We start from the raw sequence: 25,401 nt of genomic DNA, 5'->3' as shown, positions 1-25,401 counted from the left end.
AGCAAACAGAAATGTACATAAACCATTGTTCTAATTTCAAGAGTCTACTAATTTAATGGAGACTCCCTAACCTATTAATAATATGTTATTTTTCACATTAAAATTAATTATTAAAAATGATACCAATTATTTAAAAGTGTTTTTTGGGGGGGTTAGTGTGATATACTGTACGACCCAAACCAGATTCACACTGCATGTACTGTAAATGGGCAACAATATTGAGAATGTACTCACTAATCAGGGGTGTTACAAACCTTTGGAGAATCCTAGTTTTTGTGTGACAGTTCGTGCTATCTTGGAGGTGGTGGCATCACTGTAAAGGTACACTTCATCCACACTTTGCCAGTCCACATGACTCCGGCTCAGTTTCAGACTGTGAATGGCTGAGTAAATTAAAGGCATAGTTAATCAGTCCTGTATCACATTACCTGATTGTTAAATAATGTTGTGCTGAATGTCTAACCAGATCAGGGCCGTCATTTATAACTGTTGCGTATGCACAAAACATTCCCTGAAAGAGACGTATGCCATTTCCTAAGCAAAATTTGGGATTCATAAAAACAAACTTGTCGGGATAATTTGCGCACCTGCACACAAACTCTGACCCATTCGTACAGACATTTTGGAGACAAGGGGAATAATTGGCCACACAGATGGTGAGGTCGTGAACTAAAGTCAGAGTGTAGAAAGTAAATGTGAAAAGAGCGATTTTAAAGTGATAGTTCACCCAAAAATGAAAATTCTGTCATCGTTTACTCACCATCTTGTCATTTCGAACCTGTATGACTTTCTTTTTTTCCGCAGGACACAAAAGAAGATATCTAGAAAAATGTTGTTGACTGAACAGCGATTGCAGCCATTCACTTGCATTGGTTTTTGGCCATACAATAGAAGTCAATGGGTGCCACCACTGTTCGGTTATCAATGTTCTTCAAAATATCTTCTTTTGTGTTCTGCGGGAGGAAGAAAGTAATACAGGTTCGAAATAACAAGAGGGTGAGTTGACAAGAGTGTAAGATGACAGAATTTTCATTTTTGGGTGAACTATCCCTTTAAGTATAGATGCCTCACACACATTTACATTTATGCAGACGCTTTTATCCAAAGCGACTTACATTGCACTGTACTATACATTTGTTTCTGACTATGACTATGGTCCCTGGGATCGAACCCATGACCTTGGCGTTGCTAGCGCCATGGTCTAACCACTGAGCTACAGGAAAGCATTTAATTTCACTCCATATCGTACGTTAGATCCAAGTTATCATCAAATCCAGCAGGGTTATTGGGCTTGAACTGGGTGATAATTGTTTCATAAACATGTTCTTGTAAGATTCAACTCAAATCTTAAACCAAAATTAATTCTAAATATTTAATCAGCGCTGTCTCACCATCACATTGTCTAATATGGGCCAAGCATACATTTACTGTTGTGAGTGAAGTAATAAGAATAATTTTAAACTCTGTTTTCTTTTATACGTACATTTGATTAAATATTTCGTAACATTAAATATATTCATTAAACATTACATTTCTCATTAAGGGCACCTAATGTAGAAAATTCACATTTAAATGTGGTTTGAACAAACTGTGTGTCAGGAGTGTGTGTACAGAACCACCCTAAAATGATGATAAAATCCACCTATTCCTTTTTTTAAATCCCCAATAAACCTCAACAGTCCTCTTGAAGGAGTTGTACACTGTCCGCCATTGTTTCACGCTGGACTACTAACAGTGAGCTACAAGAATGTTTTGTAGATAAACAACGTGTTTTGTTGTTGGATGCAAGACTGAACATAAGTCTTTTCAGTTACTTCCAACATCTGAGCCGCTGAAGGAATTAGTGGATTAGTTTTATTTTTCAACGGAATGTGCAGAAGACATCAGATGAAGTCACTTTACACTGGGCTGCTTCACAAACGAATGTCAGTAAAATGCTGGATTCATAATGTGTCATGTTTTGAAAGATATGATGCGTTTGTGCATTCACTCATAGAGAGCATGTTTTTGTCCTGTGTACTTTCAATGCGCCGAATTTAAAGATGTAATGCAAGTCCATTCACTCAGAAAACAGCGTGTTCAGTTTCAAAACAAACAACACGTTTGTCCTGTGTTCTTTCACTTACAAAAAAATATAGGGCTTTTCACACTGCGCTTAACCCCGGGTTATCTACATTCTAAACCCCGCTAAAAAACAGCCAAAAAGGATTTGCGAGGCATATTTCCCCGGATTCGGAATAACGAGGTATTCGGTTATTTAAAGGGGCCACACACTATTTATAAATATGCAAATAAGAATGTTTACCCACTTGGGGCCCTTTAAACTAAACTGCAGAACTCATGTTCTAAAAAATATTTAATTGATATAAAAACATTTCTAGCGCGAACAATGATTAATGGTGCACACTTTGATATTATTGTGGTCACCAGTGGTGGAGCGATCCATTGGCTCATATCTTGCACATCACGTACAGTAACATGAATGGAAATATGCATAAGGAAATGATATGAAGATGACATTATGCATAGTTGAACTAGCCGTTGTAAGCTCCATATGGTTATATCTGGGAGGAGATTGTCAGGTTCCGGGTCTGAGCACCTGCTTGTTTTGTCTTGTTTATGTTTCTTTCCGCCGAGCACATGGGACAAACCTTTTTGACAGTTCTACACGTGCTCGGTCTCTACTTTTGGTTGCCCCGCCCTCCTTGTTATCCACTCATCACCGCACACCAGTTTCTACTTCTGCTAATCACACCCCACCGGTTTCCACTCTCGCTAATCTTCTCTCTCCCTTCTTATTCTCACTGAATTCCTAGGTTTCTTGTCAGTCCGTTAGTTTTTTTCTAGTTCGCCTGACTTCTGGTCTAGTATTTTCTTGTCGAGTCTTGTCCTGTCTTGTCCAGTTTGATTCGTGGCTAACTTGTACTGTCTGTCTAGGCTCCAGTCTCTTGTGCACCCTGCTTGGTGTCTCCATTCTCACGCAGATCGTTGCGCTGGTGGCTTCGAAGGGTGGTTCGAGTGGATTTACCAGATTCTTCCTCCGGGGTTGTTCACGTGGATTTACCAGAGTTCCCTACTGGGGTTGTTCGAGTGGATTTACCAGATTCTTCCTCCGGGGTTGTTCAAGCGGATTTACCAGATTCTTCCTCCGGGGTTGTTCAAGTGGATTTACCAGAGTCCCCTACTGGGGTTGTTCAAGCGGATTTACCAGATTCTTCCTCCGGGGTTGTTCAAGTGGATTTACCAGAGTCCCCTACTGGGGTTGTTCAAGCGGATTTACCAGATTCTTCCTTCTGGGGTTGTTCAAGTGGATTTACCAGATTCTTCCTCCGGGGTTGTTCAAACGGATTTATCAGATTCTCCCTTCGGGGTAGTTCCAGCGGATTACCAGTTCCCCACCACTGGGGCTTGTGTGCTGTACTCTCCGTGACTCTCTCCGTGAGTTTGGCTCTACAGCCTCACCCAGACTTTTTGTGTTTCCCTCGCCATTTCCCCGGCCGAGCGCTCGAGCCCTTTTTCCCTGTGATTTTCTGTTTGCTTTACCCTGTTAGAAGTTTCTGTTTAATCTGCCAATAAAGCTGTTGTGACCCTGCATCTGACTCCCGTCCTTCTGGCGTGACAGAACGGACTGACCAAAATGGAGTCAGCAGGACCTGATCATCTCCGCTCCGCTGTGGTCCAGCAGGGGGTCCTGCTGGGTCAGCAGGCCACCCAGATCAGCGCCACCATCCAGGAGGTGGGTGCCATCAATGCTCAGATAACGGAGCTTGCGACCCGGCTCGACGAGCTACAATTGGTCTCAGCTGCCACCACCACCGACCGTCGCGAGCCCGAACCTCACGCCAACAATCCCCCGGTATACGACGGGGATCCAGAATCGTGCCAGGCTTTTTTATCCCAGTGTGCCTTGGTATTCACTCTCCAGCCCCGCCGCTACGCTTCGGAGACCTCTAAGGTGGCATTTGTGTTGACCCTTCTCTCCGGTCGGGCCCGTGAGTGGGGTATAGCGGTATGGAATGCCAAGGCTTCCTTCTGTTCCACCTTCGAGGAGTTTCGCACTGAGATGGCGAGACTTTTTGACCGCTCTGCTCAGGGGGATGAGGCCGCCGCTCTACTGTCCCGTATCATGCAGAAGGAGAGCTCGGTCACGGACTATGCCATCCGGCTCAAGACACTGGCGGCGGCGTGCGATTGGAACGCTAGTGCGGTGCGTGCACGCTTCCTGGAGGGCCTAGACTACACCATCGCTGATGAGTTGGCCGCCTTAGATCTGCCTAGAGAACTTGAGGCACTCATCAGTCTCGCTCTTCGGGTGGAGAGCCGACTCGTCCGGCGTCAACAACGTCGATCCTCCAATCTTCCCTGGCGACGTCAGCCCTTGTCGCCCAACGAGACTCCCTCGGCTTCTGATTCCGGTTCCGAGCCCATGCAACTGGGTCTGCTTTGCCTCACCCCTCAGCAGAAGCAGCTCCGTGTGGCGCAGGGTCTTTGCCTGTATTGCGGTAAGGCTGGCCACTTCGCTCTTCGGTTTCCTTTAAAAGATCGTGCCCACCGGTAAGATGGAGAGTTCTGGTGGGCGCCATAGATTGTTCAATCTCTCCTCTCGATCGAGCTCAGCTACCCTTCAAGCTGCTTTTCCAGGGACTCACTCATTCCGGCCACGCCTTACTTGACTCAGGGGCCGAGGGCAACTTTATTGACTCCACCACTGCCCAGAATTGGAAGATTCCGGCGGTCCCTCTTGCCGAACCTATTGAGGCCTGGTCACTGGCGGGCAATCTTCTCACAACCATCACTCACGTCACTCCTAGTGTAAGTCTGCTCCTATCTGGTAACCACAGTGAGGAGATTGTGCTGTACATCATTGATTCCCCTAAGAGCTCTATCGTCCTGGGACATCCATGGTTTGTACAGCACAACCCTCACGTGGACTGGAGGAACAGTTCTATTCTTTCCTGGAGCCAGTATTGTCATGTGTCTTGTTTGGGTCCTGTCTCTTCTCCTGTTTCTGTGTGTTGTGTTCCGCAGGTGCAACCTTCTGACCTCACTGACGTCCCGGTGGAGTACCACGACCTCAGCATGGTATTCAGCAGGTCCCGGGCCACCTCGCTTCCTCCACATCGCTCCTTCGACTGTGCCATTAACCTCCTCCCAGGCACTTCTCTGCCCAAGGGTCGCCTATACTCCTTGTCTGGTCCTGAAAGAGAGGCTATGGATCAGTACATCCAGGAATCACTCCTAGCCGGGCTCATTCGTCGTTCTTCTTCCCCGGCTGGTGCGGGGTTCTTCTTCGTTCAGAAGAAGGACGGCTCCCTGCGACCCTGTATTGACTATCGAGGGCTGAATGACATCACCATTAAGAACAGGTATCCCCTACCGCTCATGTCTTCAGCTTTCGAACTCTTGCAGGGAGCCCGGGTCTTCACCAAGTTAGACCTCCGTAATGCCTATCACCTTGTCCGCATCAGGGAAGGAGACGAGTGGAAGACAGCATTTAACACCCCCACGGGACACTTCGAATATCTGGTTCTTCCTTTTGGTCTAACCAATGCACCAGCTGTCTTCCAGGATCTTGTCAATAGCGTTCTGGGTGACATGATTAATATATTTGTCTTTGTGTACTTGGATGACATACTAATTTTTTCTCCCTCGCTCCAGGTGCACACCCAGCACGTTAGGCAGGTCCTTCAACGCCTGCTCGAGAATCAGCTATTTGTCAAGGCGGAGAAGTGCGAATTCCATGCCGAGTCGGTTACGTTCCTTGGCCATATAATTTCCTCAAGGGGAATCAAGGCGGACCCTGCTAAGATTAAGGCTGTCGCCGAGTGGCCCACCCCTGACTCTCGTAAGGGTCTACAGTGCTTCTTGGGTTTCGCCAACTTTTATCGGCGATTCATCAGGAATTTCGGCCCAAACAGCCATGCCCCTTACTGCATTGACCTCCACCAAGGAACCCTTCAGGTGGAATCAAGACGCTCAGGTAGCCTTTGACTCACTTAAGTCTCGTTTTGTCTCTGCACCTATTTTGTCTATTCCAGATCCTGAACTCCAATTCGTTGTAGAGGTTGATGCTTCTGATGTCGGGGTCGGCGCAGTCTTATCCCAACGGTCTCCTCATGATGGGAAGGTGCACCCCTGTGCCTTCTTTTCTCACCGCCTCAGTCCTGCAGAACGTAATTACGACATCGGCAACAGAGAGCTGTTAGCGGTGAGATTGGCTCTGGGCGAGTGGCGCCATTTGCTGGAGGGAGCGGCGCAGCCTTTCTTGGTCTGGACGGATCACAAGAACTTGGAATATATTCGTTCAGCCAAGAGACTGAGCTCGCGCCAGGCCCGCTGGGCACTCTTCTTCGGTCGTTTTAACTTCACCCTCTCGTACCGGCCCGGGTCTAAGAATCTCAAACCCGATGCCCTCTCCCGCCAGTTCGAGGCCGATGGGAGAGTTCTACCCAACGAGACCATTCTCCCTAGGGGAGTGGTGATTGGGTCCCTCTCCTGGGGCATCGAGCGACGGGTGATGGAGGCCGGTCGAGGGGTGCAAGTTCCAGCAGAGTGTCCAGGGGGCAGGTTGTCGGTTCCGGCTGCGCTGCGCTCCGAGGTCCTTCGGTGGGGTCACTCATCCAGACTGGTTTGCCATCCCGGTACTCGGTGAACGACGGTAGCCATCCGCCGACGTTTCTGGTGGCCGTCACTGGCCGAAGATGTCAGACAGTTCGTGTTGGCCTGCCCGACTTGCGCTCAATGCAAGACATCCAATTGTCCCCCCGCTGGTCTGCTCCGGCCCTTACCCATTCCCTCCCGCCCGTGGTCCCATGTCGCTCTTGATTTCGTCACAGGGCTTCCCCGGTCAAGTGGCAACACCGTGGTTCTCACAGTGGTGGATCGCTTCTCCAAGGCGGTTCATTTTATTCCTCTTCCCAAGCTCCCCTCCGCCCGGGAGACCGCTCAACTGATGGTGGACCACGTCTTCCGGCTCCACGGGTTGCCGGTCGACGTGGTTTCTGATAGGGGTCCTCAGTTCACCTCCCGGTTCTGGTGAGAATTTTGCAGACAGATCGGGGCCTCTGCGAGTCTGTCTTCAGGTTTCCATCCCCAGACCAACGGGCAATGCGAGCGGGCCAACCAGGATCTCGGTCGTATGCTCCGCTGTCTGACATCCAACAACCCGAGTTCCTGGTGCTCTCAGCTCTCGTGGGTAGAGTACGCCCACAATTCCCATCCATCAGCGGCGTCAGGTATGTCCCCTTTTGAATGCTCCATGGGCTATAATCCTCCCTTGTTTCCATCACAGGAACCCGAGGCTGCGGTCCCGTCTGCTCTGGCCTTCGTCTAACGCTGCCGACGCACCTGGAGGAGGGCCAGAGGGGTCTTGGTCCGGACCGAAGGACGGACCAAAGCAGCAGCCGACCGCCACCGGTCCTCTCCTCCTACCTACGTCTGTGATCAGCGGGTATGGCTCGCCACCAAGGACTTGCCTCTCCGGGTGCCTTCTCGCAAGCTGGCACCCAGGTTCATTGGTCCATTCCGCATTTCCAAGGTGGTTAATCCGGTGGCAGTCAGGCTCAGACTTCCTCACACTCTCGGGCGGGTTCACCCTGTTTTTCATGTTTCCAGGGTTAAACCTGTGATCCAGTCTCCCCTCTCTCCTGCCAGCATGCGACCCGCTCCTCCCCCCCCTCGTCTAGTGGATGGCTCTCCCACCTACACGGTGAGGAGATTACTAGACATACGTCGTCGCGGCAGAGGCGTCCAGTACCTGGTGGACTGGGAGGGTTATAGCGCAGAGGAGAGAAGCTGGGTACCCACACGGGACATCCTGGACCAGGCTTTGATCGCGGACTTCCACCGGCGACGAGGTGAGCCCCTTCCCAGAGCGCCTAGTGGCGCGGCTGGGGGGGGTAATGTCAGGTTCCGGGTCTGAGCACCTGCTTGTTTTGTCTTGTTTGTTTCTTTCCGCCGAGCACATGGGACAAACCTTTTTGACAGTTCTACACGTGCTCGGTCTCTACTTTTGGTTGCCCCGCCCTCCTTGTTATCCACTCATCACCGCACACCAGTTTCTACTTCTGCTAATCACACCCCACCGGTTTCCACTCTCGCTAATCTTCTCTCTCCCTTCTTATTCTCACTGAATTCCTAGGTTTCTTGTCAGTCCGTTATTTTTTTCTAGTTCGCCTGACTTCTGGTCTAGTATTTTCTTGTCGAGTCTTGTCCTGTCTTGTCCAGTTTGATTCGTGGCTAACTTGTACTGTCTGTCTAGGCTCCAGTCTCTTGTGCACCCTGCTTGGTGTCTCCATTCTCACGCAGATCGTTGCGCTGGTGGCTTCGAAGGGTGGTTCGAGTGGATTTACCAGATTCTTCCTCCGGGGTTGTTCACGTGGATTTACCAGAGTTCCCTACTGGGGTTGTTCGAGTGGATTTACCAGATTCTTCCTCCGGGGTTGTTCAAGCGGATTTACCAGATTCTTCCTCCGGGGTTGTTCAAGTGGATTTACCAGAGTCCCCTACTGGGGTTGTTCAAGCGGATTTACCAGAGTCCCCTACTGGGGTTGTTCAAGCGGATTTACCAGATTCTTCCTCCGGGGTTGTTCAAGTGGATTTACCAGAGTCCCCTTCCGGGGTTGTTCAAGCGGATTTACCAGAGTCCCCTACTGGGGTTGTTCAAGCGGATTTACCAGATTCTTCCTCCGGGGTTGTTCAAGTGGATTTACCAGAGTCCCCTACTGGGGTTGTTCAAGCGGATTTACCAGATTCTTTCTCTGGGGTTGTTCAAGTGGATTTACCAGATTCTTCCTTCCGGGGTTGTTCAAACGGATTTATCAGTTCCCCACCACTGGGGCTTGTGTGCTGTACTCTCCGTGACTCTCTCCGTGAGTTTGGCTCTACAGCCTCACCCAGACTTTTTGTGTTTCCCTCGCCATTTCCCCGGCCGAGCGCTCGAGCCCTTTTTCCCTGTGATTTTCTGTTTGCTTTACCCTGTTAGAAGTTTCTGTTTAATCTGCCAATACTGTAAAGCTGTTGTGACCCTGCATCTGGCTCCCATCCTTCTGGCGTGACAGGAGATACACATACGCACAGTATTCCTCTGACTGGGATTTACTGTATAAAGGGAATTATGCGCAGGTTCTGGCGCATTAGGGGTTGAACGACCTTAGATTTTTTTAAGGTTGACTATTATGTGATAAAAGTTGCATCCACGTCGACTAGTCGATGACGTCATTAATAAATAAAATAAAATAAGAGCTAGGAAATGTTTTGCAACAAGATTTGATGGGTGTGGGCAGTAAGACACTCGTGTGTGCGGGCTGCGGGAGAATGGCGGGACTCCTGCAAAAATATATAGTACCCGCCTCTAAATATATAGTATCCAAATACAAATAAACTGTTGTTCATCTATCGCACAAGAGCAACAACAACTAAACTAAAATACAACTATTTTAAAGCGTGAGGTCGGTGGTAGCGGCAGTGTTGTAATGTAACGAAGTACAAATACTTTGTTACTGTACTTAAGTAGAATTTTCACATATCTGTACTTTACTTCGTTATTTATATTTCTGACAACTTTCACTTTTACTCCACTACATTTCCTAAATAAAATGCGTACTTTTACTCCGATACATTTCTCCTAACCATCTTCGTTACTCGTTACTACAAATTAAAGAATTTTCAGAAGAAATTTGAGTTGGTGGCGTAATGCCTGTTTGTTGTCATGTCAACCGCCAAGCACGAAGAAGAAGAAGTCCTGCTTGTCCGGGCATGTCACATTATTGATGCCATCATGGAAGCACCTGCTGCAGGCTCTGCTGCTAACGTTACCACTCCGGTAGCAGATGACGAGCATCTCGACTACAGTGGCGAACTTGGTGAACTCTGTGGTGGTGACGAAGATAACGTTACACACCCGTGGCCGTATTTGCAAGAAATATTTTCATACATTGGAGTGAAAAATTCTTCCTACCGGATTAAGTGCGGGTTTCCATCACTCTGGTTTTATTCACATTTTGAAGTTTCGCATCGGAAACAAGTGATGGAAACGGAAAATTTCGAACTAAAAACCCTTAATTTGTAAAAAAGTTTTTACGCTCGCTTGAGGTGGTTTTCTTTTTGCGAAAAAGGTTAATGCGAATAATGGGAGATGGAAACGCATTTGTCGAATAAATTCCTCCAAAAAGTCACGTAACTGCACTATGAGACTGCGTAACCTGACTAACCAGAGTACTGATCTTGTGACACAGCATGAGAAATGTTGTTATGGTCATTCTTAAATGCCTGAGCAAAGTCGTTAAAGTTTTCTGTAATTGCCTCTTAGAACTGTGACGACTGTGTTTCCCAAACAGCAGGCATCCACAAAAGCACAGCATTTATTGTGTTTCGTAATCGTCGGCTTGCGCAAGTTTTATTATATATGAAAATTATTATATTCAGTGGCTTCTCTTACTTTTCTTACTGATATTTAGTAGCAGTTTATTAGGAAGTGACAGTTGACTAGTTGGATGGAAACGGTGCTTATTCGAAAATGTTTTATGCGATATTCCAATTTTGCGCATAAGCTAAATTCGCAACTTTGGATGGAAACCCGGTATGCCTACCGAGAGTCACTGAAATATTGGCATTAAAAAACTCCCCGTCCAATGTGAAGAAGCACATCGAGGTAGGTTAAATTAATTTTCATTCAATGAAGCCATAATGTCAACGTTATTTAACATGAATTAGTTATCATAAGCCTGTTCAGATATCTGGCTAACGTGATGGCCAGGCTAACGTGTGCTAGTTAACTTTTCTGATTAGCCAATGTGCAGATATTTAACAACACCAATGATTTTCCCTCCGAATTAATTCAACACATAATACTGAAATGGTTAATAACGGTTTCTGGTTTAGCCTAAGTGGCTGCCAAATATTTTCTAGGTAAATTAGCGTTACACCGGTGGAGGGATTTTTTTTTAGACCACATTAGGCTAATTAATGGCAGGTTACCGAGGAGCGTTCAGGATTACTCACGTCTTCAACAGCACCATGCATTTTGTTGAACTTGAGATTTGCTTTGATTTAATTACCTCAAAATTCTAACCGTTCACTTTTTTTTAAATACCCTTACTTTTACTTTTAATACTTAAGTACATTTTATATCAGACAATTACTTTTGATACTTAAGTACACTAAATGTCAGGTACTTTAAGACTTTTACTCAAGTAATATTTTAAAGGGTGACTTTAACTTCTACCAAAGTCATTTTCTGGTAAGATACTTGTACTTTTACTCAAGTATTTCTTTCAAGTACTTTATACAAGACTGGGTAGCGGGGCTATGCAGTAAAAGAGCAGCAGGTGGATCTCTACAGCAGCCTAACGTTACTTCAGCTCTGAAGTGTGTGTACAGACCAAACTTCCCTTGCATTTACAACAAGTCAACTGAAAGTGTCATGTGCACTAATAGATGAAACAACAGAAAAATGTGTCGAGTTTGTTTGTGACAGCCTATGACTTTAGAACAACGTGAATATATTCCTTAGCCTAATGAAGCAGACGCTTTATTATAGCGGACTTACACAGCACCTCAGTGACACAACAGCCAATTTGAACAATTTATTTATTCTGTTTCTTTCATGTTTTATTAAACGGGGAACAAGTATGGACAGAATCCCGCTGAACCGGGTGGGAATAACATCTGTCCCGCACGCAAGGTCCTTGGAACAGTCAGCCGTCTTCTTAAAGGTATAGTTTCAAACAAAATCACATGAACTAGTCAACATCAAGCTTTAAATGTCGCGCCAGAGCATTAATGTCGAATAGTCGGCTAGTTCGTGCAACCCCTAGTATGCATGGTTTTATAATTCTGAAAACGTTTGTGCGTGTGCACAATCTTCCTTTTATGGACACTAAAAGAAATAAACAAACAGTCTCCTCTGTTTTCCCTTTCATGTTTGTTTTGTAATGATGTGATTGCAATCCTCTGACTAAATGTCTGACTAAACTTTCTTCTTTCCGCTTGAGTAGTTTGGTCCAGAGAGGTTTGTTTAGGGCAGGGTTTAGAGCAACGCTGCCATGACAACATTATTTTGGCCTCACAACTAAGCCCGAGGCCAATGGCTCGTCCTGGCTCGACGAAAGACCTGGCTCACCCTGGCCCGACAGACAAAAGCCGGCTATTGATTAAAAAAACTGTACACCTTGAATGCACTGAAAACCGTTTTGAATAAAAGCGTCTGCTGAATGCATAAATGTAAATATTATCAAACCCCGAGTTGCCAGTGTTGGGCAGTAGCTTACTAGTTTACTTGCATTTCTCAGTAGCGTAGTGATAGCATCGCTGTTTTCTGAATCAAATAGCTTTTCAGTAGCGAAGCTCTTTTATTAACCATGTAGTGCGGGAGCGTCTACACGATTTACATTTTCCAAAGCATTTCTAAATCTTAGGCTCAAATCGGATGGAAATACAACTGCTAAGGATTGCTGATCCTAGATCAGAAAGTGACGCGCCACTCTTTGTTCTGCTGAACAAACAGGAAGATATTTGGAAGAATGTCAGATCTCATCCCCATTGACTCCCATAGTATTTATTTTCCCTACTATGGCAGACTGTAGACAGACTTGTCTTTCTTGCTCGTAACCTGTAACCTCGTAACATCTTATTTACACTGTCAGCTAAAACAAAATGTTTACAAAAGTTCCAAGCCATCTATTCAAATGGCATGCTGACCAGAATTAATATTTTTTTGTCTATTTGTTTAAAAACTTTAAATTTTGCAGTCTGATCCATGTTACAAGCGTGTTGCATCACAGTGTGTTCTGTGACTATACAGTTGTTAATTTTTCAATGAGAATATTTATTTTGTTGAGGAAAAAGTGTTTGATTGGATTTTTTTATTGTTTTATTATTCTGTAAATTCTACCTCACATTTTTTAAATGTTCAGCTTTTTGGCAAGTGTTTGTCATGTTCTGGCAATAAACAGTTGTTTAATAAAACAGTTAACTGTCTGGTTTTCACAAATTTCATACAGGAGTTCAAATCTGCCTTAAACTTAAAAGAAATAAAGATTAAACATTTCGTGATAATTATCGTTATCGACTGATACGGAAAATTTTATTGTGATAATTTTTTAAGCCATATCGCCCAGGCCTACTCCGATCACTACCTAGTGTCGTGTAAAATGCATATCGGAATTGAAGGTCACATCGCCCCGCGTTATCGACAGGGCAGAACAATTATCCCAACCACTGAAGATAGATTTACAGATAACCTGCCCGACCTGTCCCAACTACTTAGTGCACCCTTAAAGGGATATATCACTACCAAATCAAAATTTCCCCATGTTTTACTCACCCTCAAGGTATCCTAACTGAATATGGTTTTCTTCTGGAAGAATAATCCAGTCAGAGTTATAATACAACGTATCATTTTGCTTCAAAGTGGTAGAATGGGAGTGTACGGGTGTTGATTTTTTGAAGCTCCCAAAAGTGCATCCATAGATCAAAGAACTGCTCGACAGGGCTCCATGGTCTTAACAAAGGTCTTCTGAAGCGAATCGAAGTGTTTGTATACTCTAGATTTAATACTGTCTTACGGTATAAATGTGGACGACGTTAAAATCCTTCAGCAGAGTGAAGACATTTCGGATCATTATCTGGTATTATGTTTGCTTCACTGGCCTACGGCTGCAAATAAAACTCATTGTTACAAATATGGTAGAACAATAACTTCAACTACCAAAGATGCGTTTCTCGATAATCTGCCCGAATTGTCTCAAATCATGAGAAATAACGTTGAAGATCTTGACATTACCACTGAAAATTTTAATTCCACCTTCTCGGTAACGCTAGACAAAGTTGCTCCACTACGTTTAAAGAAGATTAAAAATGGCAGCCCCACACCGTGGTATAATGAACACACTCAGGCTCTAAAGAAAGCGGCCCGAAAAATGGAGCGCAACTTTAAGAAAACTAAATTAGAGGTATTTCGTACAGCATGGAAGGATAGTATTCGAAAATACAGGAAAGCCCTAATAACTTCTAGATCCGCCTACTTTTCATCACTAATAGAAGAAAACCAGCACAACCCTAGGTTTTTATTTAACACGGTGGCTAAATTAACAAAAAATAAATCGTCAGTGACTTCTGATCCTGTATATCAGCATAGCAGTGATGAATTTATGAACTACTTCACATATAAAATCCAAGATATTAGAGAAAAAATTATAACAATGCAATCAGAAGTGAAACCCGCTGAACAAACTAACTACAGCGCCCTTAAGGAGAAAATGCAATTATTTTATACCGTAGATCAAGATGAGCTGTCTAAAATTATTAGATCATCTAAATCAACAACATGCATACTAGACCCTATACCTACAAATCTACTGAAAGAGATGCTCCCAGAAATTATAGATCCTCTTCTTGGTATTATTAACTCATCTCTGACATTAGGACATGTGCCTAAAGCATATAAGGTGGCTGTTATAAGGCCCCTTGTCAAAAAACCCCAACTCGACCCTAGAGAACTAAGGAACTACAGGCCTATATCGAATCTACCTTTCATATCTAAAGTTCTGGAAAAAGTAGTTTCAACTCAATTATGCTCCTTCCTCCAAAGGAATGACATCAATGAAGAATTCCAGTCTGGATTTAGAGCATGTCACAGTACAGAGACTGCTTTGATCAGAGTTACAAATGATCTGCTATTGGCGTCTGACCGAGGTTGTATCTCGTTATTGGTGCTGCTAGACCTTAGTGCTGCATTCGATACCATTGACCACAGCACACTCCTACATAGACTCGAAAATTATGTCGGCATTAAGGGAATAGCTTTGAAATGGTTTAAATCTTATTTATCCGACCGTTTTCAATTTGTAGCAATAAACAATGAGGTGTCACGCAAATCGCAAGTCCAGTACGGTGTACCACAGGGCTCAGTCTTAGGGCCTCTGCTCTTCGCATTATACATGCTACCTCTAGGAGATATAATAAAGCGACACGGAGTTAGCTTTCACTGTTATGCTGATGATACTCAACTTTATATTTCCTCGAAGCCTCATGAAACACAGCAGTTCCATCGAATAATGGAATGCATAGTCGATATAAAAAACTGGATGAGTAACAACTTTTTATTACTGAACTCGGACAAAACGGAAGTGTTACTTATTGGACCGAAAACTGCTATAAGTAACAACCAAGAATACTGTTTAACTATTGACGGATGTTCCATAAAACCCTCGTCGTCAGCAAAGAATCTTGGCGTTCTATTCGATAGTAATCTGTCATTTGAGAGCCACGTCGCCAACACCTGTAAAATTGCGTTTTTCCATTTTAAGAATATATCTAAACTACGTCATATGCTGTCAATCTCAGATGCAGAGAAGTTAATTCATGCATTCATGACATCAAGACTAGATTACTGTAATGCACTGTTAGGTGGTTGCCCTGCAGGCTTATTACAAAAACTCCAATTGGTCCAAAACGCGGCAGCTCGAGTTCTTACACGTACAAAAAAGTATGAACATATTAGCCCGGTTCTGTCAACCTTGCACTGGTTACCTATAAAGCATCGCGTTAACTTTAAAATCTTGCTTATTACCTATAAAGCCTTACATGGTTTAGCTCCTCAGTACTTGAATGAACTCCTTTTGTATTACAGTCCTTCACGTGCATTACGCTCTCAGGCGTCCTGTCAGTTGGTAATACCTAGAATTTCAAAATCAAGTGCAGGTGGTAGATCCTTTTCCTATCTAGCGCCTAAACTTTGGAATAGTCTTCCCTGCACTGTCCGGGAGGCAGACACACTCTGTCAGTTTAAATCTAGACTAAAGACGCATCTTTTTAATCTTGCATACACTACTCTTCCATAATATAAATCTTCAGAGGGTTTAGGCTGCATTAGTTAGATCAACCGGAACCAAAAACACAACTGATGTACTTGTTGCATCAAAGAGTACAGAACAGTACTCTACTCTCAGCCAGTCTTGTCTCATTGTTCCAAGGTTACCACAGCGAGCAGGATGCAGTTCATGGCCTGACCTGATGGTAGAGCGGAGAATGGGAAGTGGGGACCTGACAAGAGCTGAGATGATAGAGCTGGATAAAGAAGGACGCGGTCTCTTGACATGTCTTCACCACAAAACTTCAAATGCTATTAGATTATTAATGATAATCTTAAACTATAATTTATTTTATTATTAAGTTTATTTATTTTATTTAGCCTTGTTGTGCAAGTTCTCTGGAGCTTGTGCAGAGGCAGCAGCTTTTGCCAGAGGGGAACTGGAATCCCCTGGTTGGGCCTGGGTTCTCCTGAGGTTTTTTTTCTCGATTAGAGTTTTGGGTTCCTCGCCACCGTTTGCATACTGTTTTTGCACTATCTGCCTGACCGGGGGGGCTGCTTTAGAATCTTAAAGTTTTACTTAATTAATATTGCATATAGGAATTTATTATCTGTTATATTTGACCTGTGCTTCTCTCTCCTTTATCCTAAATGTGTGCTCTCACTGAGCGTGTGTGTGTGTGCGTACTTGTCTGTGTACGTACGTGTGTGTGTGTGTGTTGTGTGTGTGTGCGTGCGCATCCGTGTGTGTGTGTGTCTCTGTGTCTGTGTGTGTTGGTGCGTGTGCGTGTTCTGTGTGTGGAGTGTTTTGTGTGTGGGTGTGTCTGTCTTCTGTGTTTTCAACCTTTTCTTGTTTTTGCAGGTACAACTTTGATTGTTTTGCTTGTAGTCAATGTGTCTCATGTGCAGCTGCTTTGTAACAATGAAAATTGTAAAAGCGCTATATAAATAAAGTTGAGTTGAGTTGAGTTGAGTTTGTTTAAGAGAAATATCCATATTGACAGTGCTATTAACGTTGATATCTAGCTATCATTATGCACCGACACTTTTTCCTTTGCCGATCCGATTCCAATACCTGAATTCTGAGTATCAGCCGATACCGATCCTGATCCGATACTAGCACTGTTTTTCTTAATCAACGTAGAATTGCATATATTTTTATATTTTATTGCCAGAGGTGGATAGTAAAAATTGCTAAAAAATAGCATTTTTACTTTCAAGTACATTTTAAAGATGTCATGAATTGGCCTTTTTTATTGTTTTATACTGTTGTATGAGGTCTTCTTATGACGTTCGTGTGTTTTAATGGGCGTGCCACATTGAAGACTTGGAAGTAAACGCCCACTACTATGATTGGATAGCAGTTTGCGTAGTAAACGTAGTTGGATCCTTCTGTGAATTTGGTTAGACACATAACGTTAGGTTACACATTAGCCCTATTCGCACGAGATTAGTATTATCTGGGGACCTCGTCTGATTTAGAAATTACCTCCCCACATATGTATTTCATGTGGCGCATTCACACGGGATAAGTGAAGCCTGTGATTTTACTCAAATTTACTGACTTATTTCCCAGATGTGATGGCAAGGCTTTGCGTATAGTTTGTATAGCCTTGTAGTGCATCTCAGGGAAATTATCAACTTTAACTCAAAGGGCGAATACGCACAGTTGAATGCTATCAACTATGTGTATTCAGTAGCATATTCTAACTCAGGGACAGTATCCAGGCCATATTAGTAGGCAATATTAAATTACTCCTGCACAAAACATCAGTTCTCTTGCAAAAATCATCTTAACAAGTTAAGGGGCTAACTTAGGCACGTTGTTGAATGGTTATACCTGCTTTGACTGCTTTGTCCTGCTGAGCCAACGAGAACTCCGGTGCGCATTGAGAGAGAGAACGTGCTGATGGATTGCCGTGAGGAAATTAGCCGAGTTCTTCCGGAGATCGGAGTGTTCAACGAAGTAAATTGCCGGAAAGTCAATCTCAAAGAGATGAGACAGGTCCCAAGGGAGTTTAACTGCCGAGCTGAGCAAAGAATGAGTCGAGTCTTAAACTCATACATGCCACATCCTCAGCAGGTTAACGGGCCAATGTATAGCAGCCATCGGTGCGCAGGAAATTCTTTCTTTGTCTCTCTCTCTGTGCCTTATTTGCATGTTTATGGCAGGATGCCAAATTGAATTTATTAACTGAAGTTATTATAAAGAGCATATGATGCACGACTGGTTCACATTCTATACATCATTGTGCAGGACCTTAAAGAGACCAGTACATGAAGTTACATTAGAGCACACAAGAATTCATCAGTCAGACATTAAATCTTGAAAATGAATACACACAAGATACAGAACAACCTGAACATGTATAAGGTTACAGGTAGACTAGTTAATGGGGGGGGATAGCATGCAAGAGGAATATATATACATACAGTTTGGACAGTTTATTGTGGCTGCTTTTAGAGGATACCCTTCTAAGGTGTGTTTGTGTATTGGAAGGTCCTCTGGTGTTATCCAGACCATCTGCTGTCTCTCAACGTGGGAGAGAGCTTCGTTCTCCACATGCAGTCCCTTTGAAGTTAGATTTAAATTTTAGAATTATAAACTGTCCTGCTGGGGTTGAGGTGAGATAACCATTTGGGAGTGATGGTTAATCTTCCCTCTCCCCTCAGAACTTTGGAGCCGAGAGAGTGTTCCGTTTGTCCCCTGCTGCCTCTGGAGTGTGGCTCTTAGAGAGAGAGGAACTTTACATGACCCCTTTGATCCAACATGTGAACAGGCTAAAGCTCTACAGCCTATAGTTGTATGTTGTTTAATGATACTGTATATGACTGTACCTGTCAGCATTTGAGACCCATGATCGCGAATCGGACACAAGATCGCCGCGATCGCGGGTCTCAAATGTTACGAGAGTTTCCGTGATAAATGTAAATAAACAAACGGGAGACTCCAGGACAAAACGACAGTGTTGGCAGGTATGGATATGACCCAGCACCCGAAATAATATCAAAACACTTCAAAACAGCCTCCATTATTTGCAAACGGTGGATAAAACCTTGAAAAATGATATATGAGCCCGCCAAATCACAGAGATGCCGATTCACACGGGACTAATATTATCACAGGACCTGGATGTTCGTCGAAATATGGTAGGTAATTTGTGGGGGAATTTTTACTTTACAAATTACAGACCTGGCTGATTCGCACGGGATTAAGATCACAGACAACCTCTGCAATTATTACAAATGACTAGAGGTGCCCAGGTACTACTAATCCTGTGCGAATAGGGCTATTATCAGGGCATATCAAGCGATCTCTAACAAAAGCAATAGTGACGCATAGTAGAAATATGTTTTACTCACATAAGATTGCTGCGCCATTCCTATCGGATCAAATATTGATGGCACAGCACTGCTTTTTAATTCTAGTCTCTCCGCAAATTCAGCGTCGACCTGTGCCTTGTTCACACAGGAATCCACGGTGAAATGAAGCGAACAATCGCTCAATGTTTTACCCACGTGAGCTGGAACGTTTTTTTTTTAATAAACATCAACCACACATTACTAATGTTGGAATCCGAAGGAAGGTTATGGAGCGACTGTGTTCTTCCACAACCAGGCACTGCACAATATTTTGCAATCTTTAATGGCATGTTTATTGCTTGTTCACTTTAGACAAAAAATACTACCCTACATTATAAAGCACATCATACTTTTTACTCCAGTACATTTCATAAATAATATTGTTTTTAACCTTTTAATCCTTGAGTACATTAAAATCTACCACTTTCTTTTACTTAAGTATTTTTACTTTTAAAAGTAGAAAAGTAGGATTTTTTAAATGCAATTAGGTACTGTATTAAAGGTAAAAAACATATACAAATATACAATGTAGTCTCATACAGTACAGATACTTAAAAAAATGTACTTGAGTAAAATACTACTATCTCCGTTTATTGCACACAACTATCACCGTATAAAAGTCTCCAACACTGTAAACCCGGATAAGTTCTACTAACTCAAAAAATTTGAGGCAACTGATTGCCTCTATTTTTTTAAGTTTGCAAACTTAAATATCATCAGTGAGCATATAGCTAGTTATTTGAGTAACTGTAAATTTTAAATAAACATTAATTTAAATCAAAATATATATTTAGTGTTTGGTTCATCTTAATTTAATGCAACTCAAAGTTTTGAGTACTGACAACTTTACTTAGTCTGCAACATTATTTTAAACAGCTGAAAAAGTGAAGTGGCGTGTGGCCAAGTATGGTATTCCATACTCGGAATTAGTGCTCTGCATTTAACCCATCCAAGTGCACACACACACACCATGAACACACACCCAGAGCAGTGAGCAGCCATTGCTGTGGCGCCCGGGGAGCAGTTCGGGGGATCGGTGCCTTGCTCAAGGGTCTCACCTCAGCCGTGGTATTGAAGGTGGAGGAGAGCTCTAATCCTTGACTCCCCCCACCTACAATCCCTGCTGGTACTGAGGCACGAACCGGCGACTTTTAGGTTACAAGTCCGAGTCTCTAACCATTAGGCCACAACTTGCATATTTTGGACTGATGTCGAATCCACGCCGTGCCCTGCGAGTGCGAACGTCTGGGACTCTGGGTATCTGAGTGAAAGCGTCTGAGTGGTGCACGATCAGCGATTACGTCACATTTAGGTAAAAACCGGCACTAGAGGGCATATGTTTGAAATTAAAATATTAGAGTAGGGTTGCATCTATTTTTTCAAGTCCCCTAAACTCTAAACTTTAGCGTAGTTGTAAAAACTCAAAAAAAATATTTACTGTTAACTTAAATCTCTGATAGAGATTGAATGAACTCAAAAATATTAGTTAGTTCAACTTTTTGGCACATTTTGAGTACCAGGTACTTTCCATTATAAGTTAGTTATACTGTTTGGGTTTACAGTGAATGCAGAGTGGAACAGACTCGCTCATGCACATTGCGGACGCAGAATGATGCACTTAATGCACCAGCTTCACTCACGAGCATCCCGGATTTATAATGATGCGTCCTGATGATGATCCTTCTGATGTCGCAGGGATCTTTGCTCCCCAAGTTAAAAACAGTTATAACACAAAGAGAAGAGATATGTTACGTGTTCAACATAGTGCATTGCATCCATCCAACAGTTAAACAAAAAAAGAGTTATTGTGTATGAATGACCCACAACATAGACCGCTTCCAGTGCTTTAATCTAATACACTCAGCGAGTATCGTCTCTGGCAAAATGCATTTTAAACAGAACCATAGACTATTATCTAGTGATTATGAAGAATAATGAAAACATTGGAACGAGTAACGTCCTGACTGTTACCAGACACACGCATGCTGGATGGAGATTGACAGATGACAGCGCCAGTGGAGGTCAGAGTTTCTTAATTATGCTATATGGGTTTATTCCTCAGATAAAGCTATCGAAATACATGACGTGTAATACAGTGCATTAAAACTTTTACAGTGGTTTCCTGATAGTTAGTCCTTTTTGAAGCTTAAGAGTAACATCCACGGGTAACGCAACGGATCGGATTTGAATGGAACCCGTCAGTCCGATCCAGCAAAAAAGACCCGTATCGGTCCCAATTCCGATCCAGAGTATCGGATCTGTGAATCCCTAGCTTACATCATCTCTCGAATGCGCTTGAACCAGAGGCTTGTTCTTCCGGCAGATGACGGTGACGAAATCTCAGTTAGGATACCTTGAGGGTGAGTCAAACATGGGGAAATTTTGATTTGGGAGTGAAATATTGGTAGCTACCACAATCACTCCTTCCAAAACAGCCGGGAACCTCGGAGTCATATTTGATTATCAGCTTTCCTTCAATGATCACATTGCAAAGACAACACGGTCATCCTGATATGCCTTATTCAACATTAGAAAGGTTAGACCTTATCCAGGGCTCTAGACTAACTTTTTGCACTGGCTGCACTGGTGCGCCTAACTTTTTTTCTTAGGTGTACCAGCACAAAAGTTAGGTGCACCCAAATTTTCGACCACATCGCATTTAACACCGCAGTTTTACCAGTTCACTTTTTTTTTTAAATCTCTGTCCATATAGGCAAAATTGACTTGTAAATGATTAACTAACAATCTGGTCAACATAAAGTTCTTTATTTGAAGCACAATTCTACAAGAAAGGTAACTTACTGAAAAAGTGTTGGTGCTTAAAGTGCTTCATTGAACTTAAATTTAAACTTAAAACATCTCATGGTAAATGGACCAGGGCTTGACATAACCTGGGAGGTTGATGGCTCCGTGTCAGAGCATTGCTTATGATTTTCGGACGGATCAGGCCTTAACTTAACATTATTCACGAAAAAGTTGTCAATCATTCTTTTCATCTTCTCTCATCATCCTCGGCTACATCACTCTGTTTAACTGACGGGCCTATAGGCTACTCACCTCTCTGTCTGACTGCAGCACATGCATTTTCACACGTACACACCACAGGTTGCGCTACACTTTTTTATTGTGCGTCATTTTAACTGACATGCTCGTAAAAAACCCGTCATAATCTATTATTACCCGTCACTATGGTGCAAGGTGGCTTTACGTGGTAATTAGTATGTTCGTGACATCATCACGTTGTACTTGCGTCTCGGAACTTGTTGTATTTTAATACAACTGAATGCCCAATAAAGACGTTGTTGTTCATATTCATCTATATATTTAATGTTTTAATGTTTATGTTCATATGTGATTCGATCTGGGAAAACCTAACACATGGTGCAAATTTATATATTACAGTTTTTGATACCATATTCAAGCCCTTTCCAAATCAGTTTTTATTTTGCTCATACCTTGTGTATGTAACAAAAGTTATGGCTGAGGTCGGCTGAAGCGCTATGATTTCCAGGAACGGAATTTGGAGGAAAACGGGTTTAAAGTTAAGTGATGAAAATAAAAGCACAACAGTCCAGTATCACAAGTAAAAGTCACTTTACAGTGTAAAAGACTTACTCTAATAACAATTTAATAATAAAAAACATTTCCTAGTGTTGAAGTCTATAAAAATAATGTACAAAACCGTTTGAATAAAACGAAAGTAAGGAAAATGGTGCGGGCACACTTAAAGAATGAGAGCTCCGCCATTATCACTACACAAGCTGCAAACTTTACGGACAACAACTAATAAGCAGTGAAGCAAGTTTTACGTTGTTTATCGTGTGCATAGTGTCTGGACTTTTGATCATCCCTTGTATGTTTTGCGATCGGATAACTCCCGGTGCTGCAGACGGGGAGCTCTGTCATCTCACGAAAACATTGTATGAAAAAACTTTGCATGCCGTAGTTTACACAGGACTGGCGGGAAATGTGCATTGATACACCTTCATTCTTCATGTTATGGGGTTTACTTTGATAGGTGTCCCAGCGCGACATCCGATGGGTTTTCCCAGATCGCATCACATAGCCTATGTCTAGTCAGTAACAATGACAGGTGAAAAACACGCATGTCCGTTCGCGAGCATATCACGCTCTAATGAAGGGAAACGGGGAGTTACAAATTGCCCTCATTGTAATCCATCAAAATGACGGACGGACGGCCTTCAGGTTTTTCCGTCACTGGTAAAAAAGAGAATTTTCGGTTAACGCGACCTCTGGAACACACACGTACAGGAAAATCTGGACCACGGCCAATAAGAGGGAGGGTCCGCCCTTCACTATCTCTGATTGGTTTAGACCACGATATGGGCCTAATGTGTGTCTGTTGTTGAATCACAGCGAGACTTTCAGAGTCGCGGATTCTTTTTTTCTCCCTTTCTCCCTCGAACGGCTGGTCGCACCGGTGCGACCTCAGATTTTTTTTAGTCGCACCATTGATAAATAAGGTCACATGTGCGACCAATTTGGTCGCACTCTAGAGCCCTGCTATCTCATTGAGCATACGGCACAACTCCTTGTCCAGGCCCTAGTAACCTCAAGGTTGGACTACTGCAATGCTCTCCTTGCTGGTCTTCCTGCAAAGGCTATCAAACCACTCCAGCTGGTTCAGAACGCAGCAGCATGCCTCGTCTTCCAACAGTCCAAAAGGGCTCATGTGACACCCCTTTTCATCTCTCTCCACTGGCTACCGGTTGAAGCCAGTATCAGATTCAAGTCACTAATGCTTGCCTACAGGACTATCACTGGATCTGCACTGGCATACTTTCACACCCTCCTACACCCCATCAAGAACCCTAAGTTCAGCAAATGAGCAGCATATTGTATTGCCTTCTCATAAGGGCAGTAAATCGCGTTCCCGCTCATTTTCCTTCACAACTCCTTCCTGGTGGAACATTCTTCCTAACTCAGTCCGGTCAACCACATCTCTCACAACATTCAAAAAAATACTTAAAATCCATCTCTTCTGTGAATACTTGACAGACAAATGAGAAGAAAAAAAAACACTAACCCACTTGTTAAAATTACAAATGACCTACTCCTAGCATCAGACCAAGGCTGTTTTTCACTACTAGTTTTACTTGACCTTAGTGCCACATTTGATACCAAAGATCATGCAATACTGCTAGATCGCTTACAGAATTATATTGGTATTCAGGGACAAGCCTTACAATGGTTCAGATCATATTTATCTGACAAATATCAGTTTGTACATTTAAATGGGGAATCATCAATTCAAATGCCAGTAAACTATGGATTACCTCAAGGATCGGTTTTAGGACCCTTGCTATTCTCTATATACCTGTATATGCTGCACCTACGTAACTACAGAAAACATGGAATTTGTTTTCATAGCTATGCAGATGATACTCAGTTATACATATCATCTAGACTGGACGAAACCTCAAAATAAGCAAAACTCGAAGAGTGCGTTCAGGACATAAAACATTGGGTGACTAGTAATTTTTTTCTGCTAAATTCAGATAAGACAGAGATATTACTTATCAGACCAAATACCTGTAAGCAGAATATTACAGATTACTGTCATGGTTCTGCCACAAGACCGGGAAAACATGACAAGAGGCAGAGCCATGACAGAACCTCATGTTTCATGTGGAGGGAGGTAATTTTGGCCCTTATGGCTCATCATACTCCCTCTGGTCTCGTCTCTGTTCCCGCCCTCTCGTCTCCTCATTATTGCTCATTATTGTTCATGCCCGTCAGCTGTTCCCTCTTGATTTGTTCCCTTATGTAATGCCCTTGTGTCTTCTGTCTTGTGTCGGTTCATTTTGCCTTGTCTGTCCGTCGTCACCCTCCCGGTCTGTATTGCTGTGTTGTTCAGTTTAGTTAGTTGTAGTTTCTGTCTAGTATTGTATTTAGTCTTGTGTAGTTTAGTGTTTAGTTTAGTGAGGTTTATCAGATGAGTTGAATATCGTCACTTCCTGTTTGCTGAGAGCGCGTGGTTTGAGTCGGAGCTCTTTCAAATTTATTCTTAATACATTGTTTATTCTTGTTATATCTTAAGACTTGTGTTTTAAATTGTTATTCACCGAGGGTAAAACATATCCTTAAGTATATCCCATACCAAAAATCGTCCGTAAAAGCACCGATAATTTATTTTTATCGGATCACTCGCTATTAGCCTCAGGCTGTTAGCATTCCCAGCCTGCCTGCTTACTGCTTAACACACT

At 43.2% G+C, this 25,401-nt stretch overlaps 1 protein-coding gene across 1 annotated transcript in view; it reads right to left on the bottom strand.

Moving 5' to 3' along the window:
• Positions 1-25,401, bottom strand: part of ddhd1b (DDHD domain containing 1b) — a gene marked incomplete at its 3' end in the record, with an annotated part of 76,158 nt that overhangs the window by 38,001 nt on the left and 12,756 nt on the right. The window contains exon 4 of the mRNA XM_057328616.1: positions 255-383. Coding sequence (XP_057184599.1) covers positions 255-383 — 129 coding nt within the window. The remainder of the gene's footprint in view (positions 1-254; positions 384-25,401) is intronic.

Source organism: Triplophysa rosa, unplaced genomic scaffold (genome assembly GCF_024868665.1).
Source record: "Triplophysa rosa unplaced genomic scaffold, Trosa_1v2 scaffold58_ERROPOS1407097, whole genome shotgun sequence".
NCBI classification, from domain to species: Eukaryota; Metazoa; Chordata; class Actinopteri; order Cypriniformes; family Nemacheilidae; genus Triplophysa; species Triplophysa rosa.
The sequence above is the reverse complement of the archived record's forward strand: the minus strand, read 5'-3'. Positions and strand labels throughout refer to the sequence as shown.